Source organism: Carassius carassius, chromosome 34, assembly GCF_963082965.1.
Source record: "Carassius carassius chromosome 34, fCarCar2.1, whole genome shotgun sequence".
In the NCBI taxonomy this organism is placed as follows: domain Eukaryota; kingdom Metazoa; phylum Chordata; class Actinopteri; order Cypriniformes; family Cyprinidae; genus Carassius; species Carassius carassius.
The window spans coordinates 29,216,331-29,222,006 of record NC_081788.1 but is presented as its reverse complement, the minus strand read 5'-3'; the positions used below and the strand labels follow the sequence as shown (position 1 = coordinate 29,222,006).

Genomic DNA, 5,676 nt, shown 5'->3' with positions numbered 1-5,676 from the left:
TGGTATTTCGATTACATCCACTTCCTCTGTGATAAAAACGTGAACGTTTGCTGGCGACAAAACTGCGAGATTCAGGAAGTGTCCGACTTTAAAGGTCTTTTTTGACCCCTCCACTTACTGCAGCCACCTACTGTCGCCTACATTTCAGGCGAGGCAAGGCGCATCTCAAACAAGCCTAATATATAGAAATGCACAATCCTCTAGTAATAAGGCTACCTTAATTATTATGACATGGTTTAAAAGCAGTAGTTCATCCAACCCCAATCAAACACACCTGAACAATCTAATCAAGGCCTTCCATTCAGATCACTAGAAAGCGACAGGCAGGTGAGTTTGATCAGGGTTGGAGTTGACCTGATCATCTTTGTATCTTTAAAAACCTAATTTGCAGAGGTTGATGTTACAGTAACACGTTTATTCATTTTAGTTTTGTTCGCTTCACTGTCTGCTCCTTCTGGCACACCAATTCAGTGCATTTTCCCGCAGAGATCATTGTGGAATCATAGGTTGGGAGGATGACAACTCGAGTTTATTGCTCAATGATTGCTGTTGTGTTGTGTCTGTTTGGTTACCTGAGCATAACAGATGCTACTCTAGGTGAGAATATCTGTTGACTTCATTACACAGCCTGAAGAAATGCAGAAATAAGTGGTTCTCAGTCTTTGAATATAGGATTGGGAATGGGTAGTATGTTTTAAAATGCTTCTGATTTGAAGATAAATATGATGATGATAATAATAATAATAATAATATTATTATTGTTTTTATTTTTAATTTAAGGTTTGGGATGTCTTGGGAAGCTGACGGGCTTGCTGTCCCATCGAGGATTTCCTTCTGATCGAGACTGCTCTGGAGGAAGCAAATGTTCTCGATTTCACTGTGAGCTTGTTTCGGTTTTTAATTGATGATGCTAGGGGTCCTCCAAAAAAAAGTCTGTAGACATTATTTTTGGTCCGTAGTTGATGAAGTAATAATACATTTTGACCTTTTTGTTTTATTCTCTTCTAAAGTAAGTGTGGGTGCATCCCTTAGGATAAGTATTAAACTCAGGACAGATTTACAGAATAAACAGGAATAATACTTGGACTATAATTCACGCTGTTGGTATAACTTTCTATTCCTAAGCTAAATGTTTTGTGCAGTATATTCATGTGGCATATGCACAAACTAAAGCTGACTATCTGTGTCCATGCAGTGAAGCCAGGTCAATGTCCCGACCCGAAGAACATTCCACTGTTTGCTGAAAGCTGTGTCCATGATGGCCGGTGCCCTGCCACACAGAAATGTTGCCCAACCACTCGTGGCCATGCATGCAGTGAACCAAGCAGTCAGGGCCAAGGAATGGTCAAGGGCCAGGGTCAGGGCCAAGGAATGGGCAAGGGCCAAGGAATGGGCCAGGGCCAGGGTCAGGGCCAAGGAATGGGCCAGGGTCAGGGCCAAGGAATGGGCCAGGGCCAGGGTCAGGGCCAAGGAATGGGCCAGGGCCAGGGTCAAGGAATGGGCCAGGGCCAAGGAATGGGCCAGGGCCAGGGTCAGGGCCAGGGCCAGGGCCAAGGAATGGGCCAGGGCCAGGGTCAGGGCCAAGGAATGGGCCAGGGCCAGGGTCAGGGCCAAGGAATGGGCCAGGGCCAGGGTCAGGGCCAAGGAATGGGCCAGGGCCAGGGTCAGGGCCAAGGAATGGGCCAGGGCCAGGGTCAGGGCCAAGGAATGGGCCAGGGTCAGGGCCAAGGAATGGGCCAGGGTCAGGGCCAAGGAATGGGCCAGGGTCAGGGCCAAGGAATGGGCCAGGGTCAGGGCCAAGGAATGGGCCAGGGTCAGGGCCAAGGAATGGGCCAGGGTCAGGGCCAAGGAATGGGCCAGGGCCAGGGTCAGGGCCAAGGAATGGGCCAGGGCCAGGGTCAGGGCCAAGGAATGGGCCAGGGCCAGGGTCAGGGCCAAGGAATGGGCCAGGGCCAAGGAATGGGCCAGGGCCAAGGAATGGGCCAAGGAATGGGCCAAGGAATGGGCCAAGGAATGGGCCAGGGAATGGGCCAAGGAATGGGCCAAGGAATGGGCCAGGGTCAGGGCCAAGGAATGGGCCAGGGTCAGGGCCAGGGTCAGGGCCAAGGAATGGGCCAGGGCCAGGGTCAGGGCCAAGGAATGGGCCAGGGCCAGGGTCAGGGCCAAGGGATGGGCCAGGGTCAGGGCCAAGGGATGGGCCAAGGAATGGGCCAAGGAATGGGCCAAGGAATGGGCCAAGGAATGGGCCAGGGCCAGGGCCAGGGCCAAGGAATGGGCCAGGGTCAGGGCCAAGGAATGGGCCAGGGCATGGGCCAGGGGAGCAGTCATGGCCACAGTCCGTGATGTTGTCTGGGAAACTGGGCTTTGAAACTTTCATAGGAATTTTGCATAACACCTACTGTAGATCTTTTCAATTCAGTGCATTATTCATATGCCCCCCCCTCCTTTTTTTGCAACAACCATTTAGAAACATTCTTTCCCTCAAATAAAGAAAATTGCTTGATTGAAGAGTTGTTTTGTTATCATTTGGCTGTTTTCTCACAATTGCTTTCTGGCATCAGTGTTTTGCGCAAGTTCTCCTCCCGGAGACCTGGACATGTAACCCATACTCTGAATTGGTGCTCTGCATTTAACCCATCCAAGTGTGCACACACAGTAGTGAGAAGTGAACACCCACCCGGAGCAGTGGGCAGCTATATCTAGCGCCCGGGGAGCAACTGGAGGTTCAGTGCCTTCCTCAATGGCACTTCAACCATGGGTTTGAGGGTGGAAGAGACTCCCCACACACCTACAACTCCTGCCAGCACTGAGACTGGAACCCATGACCTGGTTACAAGTCCAATGTATTTTTTTTTTCCTTAAAGCGTATTAGCCCACTTTTCATGGAGGTTCTTCAGCTGTTCAAGAGTGACAAATGCATCTGCCTCGTGCTGCAGTCAGTGTCTCTCTAGATCTTTTTTTTTTTTTTTTAACCTAGCAAGAAGTCTTTAAGTTGCACAATTCTGTATCTGAGTTTATAATTTGAGTACATTTTTACACCATTGTGAACCGGTAATGCCTGCCTTCGTAGATTTGATTGGCCATCTCTGTCATTTTGACACTGACCACCGCTGTTCGACTGCTGATCAGCTCAGATGAGAGTTACCTTTGCATCACCAGAAGTTCAGTTAGTGTTATTAAGCAGTTTTCACTTTTTATGACAAGCCTATGATTGTTGAGGTCAAGATCTCATGCTGGGAAGGGCAGTGTGCTCAACTTCATGTGGAGCTGCACCGACTGATCCGTGGTTGCTGCAGCTTGCAGTCAGTGGTGGAATTAAAAGCGTCTGGTGGCATTTACTAGTGTTAATTTAATATTTTTATTTTTAAATAAGTGTTTGCTTTCCTACATAATGGAACGTTTAGCTTTATAAATGGGGACAACATTTGATGGATAAACAAATATTTTCATATTAAAGATAACTTTTGTAGAAGATTTTTATTAATAAAGATGGTTTTTTTGCGCAGGGCTACATGAAGTCGAACACACCTATAGGGCTTGGGCGCTGCGTTGCATTGCATACTGGGATGTGATGGCCATGTTGATGGCCTTGCGAATGTAAACATACAGCAAGTCGAACGAAAAGAAGCAAAGTTGTGGAATTTAAAGGGATACGCTAAATAGGGATGCCAGGGACCGGTATGTGGACAAAATCGGAACGAACGGGTTGGATCCATATGAAATTCCCAACAAAGATTGGAGCACTGAGGACGACTTGCAGCTGCACTTTTGCATTACAGATATCTTCGCCTACCTTGTTTGTTTTATGAACGCCTACACTTCAGAACAGTTTCGAAACTACAAGTCATTGGAGTCTCATGTGCAGTTCACAAATGGATGGGTTCAGGAACTGCAGATCATAAAGCCTGCAAACTGTAAACGGTAATACAGTAATCCGGACAAAGGTAAGCTTCGCTCCACCTAGCTGCTAGTTTAGTAACCGTTAGTGCTAAATACCATTCACACATGTACTTTTAACGATGTGTTTCAAAAGTGTAGTAAGTAGCTGTCAACCCTCCCGTTTTTTTCCGGGGTTCTCACATATTTGAGCTCTTTTCCCACTGTCTTCCCGCTTTAATATTTTTCTGTAAAATATCCCGTAAGCCCTTCCATCGAACCTGTCAGTCTCTGTACTGTTGTCCTCTTGCTACACCCTTGCCCTTCCAGCAAAACAGATGTTTTCAAAGCATCGTTTGCTTACTTGAAAACAACCTTAGCATGATGTTGGCCTTTTTAAGATAGCGTGGTTGTTGTGAGAGCACGATTTCACGCCAATCTGTAAGTAAAGTCACGTTAGACATAGCTTCACAACTCGCTTAATGCAGCAGTTTTGTAGTACAAATGTTTGCTGTCAGCAGAGGGATAGCAACAAAAAAAAATTCAGTTTTTTGGATGAGTAACCTGGGAAATTTGCCTTATTTTCAATATTCAATGTTGACTTAAACTATATAAATTAATATTCAGATGTTATGGTCTCCATGATCGCGCCTCCAAGCAGGAAAGTGGTGGAAAGTTAATCCATTCTCTTTTTTTCCATGTGGAATATGTGTTGCGCTATTACACCCCACAATACAGCAACAGTTTACCATGGTTGAAATAGATTTTTAATTAATCAAATTAAGACACACGGCTGAGAGGGAGTGCATCTAAACACTGCGCAGTAGTCCGAATAGCAGTAAAGGGGGCCATCAACATGGTGGCCACGCCAAGTAATGATGTAACAGTGCCCAAGCCCTATTGGTAACACAACATGATGGCTGTACCACCTGACCATTGCAGATTTATTTCACAGTTGATATTAGGTGCGTCCGACTTCACGCAGCACTGCACAAACCGATCGCAGTATGACTTGAAGCAGTGCATGCCGGTTAGAAATTTTGTCCAACTTGAAATGGCGGCGATGCCACATGACTGTCACGTGTGGCATCAAAGTACCGCAAGAGTGTTTCGAGAGCAGCCGGCCGACTCAGCCGCAGCAGTTTCTCCAGAGCGACTTCAGGAGCACTGATGATGACACAGCTGTTTCAAGATTGGCCAGAATTACCACATGACTACAATCACGTGTGTTTTGGGTTAGACTAACCTTTTTAGTTCCAATAATGGTAACAAATCTGTATTTTTAGAATGGTAAAAGCTTTTTTACTGTAGTCGCACTGTTCTATTGAGTCACATTTATCATTTGTGATTTAATTCACTTCATATGTTATAAAGTATGCAAACACCGCGTGGGTGCCTCTAACGGGAGCAGAGAGTGTCCAGCCTGATGGATCCGTTTTCAACTCTGCCCACGACTGCAAGCGGCTACTGTCGTTGATCGCCGTTTGTAGCCGTGCTTCAAGTCGAACGCACCCAGTCAGTAACCACTGAAGCGCACAATCCTCTGGCAATAAGGCTAACTTAATTATTATGACATGGTTTAAATGCAGCATTCAGTTCATCCAAACCCAATCAAACACACCTGAACAAGCTGATCAAAGCCTTCCATTGAGATTACTAGAAAACTACAGGCATGTTAGTTTGATCAGGTTTGGAGTTGACTTGATTGTCTTTGGATCTTTAAAATCCTATTTTACGGAGGTTGGTGTTGCAGTAACACATTTATTTGTTTTAGTTTTGTTCGCTTTACTGTCTGCTCCT

The 5,676-nt window shown here is 46.1% G+C and overlaps 1 protein-coding gene across 1 annotated transcript; it reads left to right on the top strand.

Annotated features, from left to right (window-relative positions):
• Window positions 1-348: 348 nt before the first annotated feature.
• LOC132115047 (spidroin-1-like) lies at window positions 349-2,343 on the top strand. Its single transcript, XM_059523456.1, has 4 exons — window positions 349-597; window positions 781-879; window positions 1,196-1,344; window positions 1,405-2,343. Exons 1-4 carry the CDS (start codon window positions 516-518, stop codon window positions 2,341-2,343), a joined length of 1,269 nt encoding a protein of 422 aa, XP_059379439.1. The 5' UTR covers window positions 349-515.
• Window positions 2,344-5,676: the final 3,333 nt, after the last annotated feature.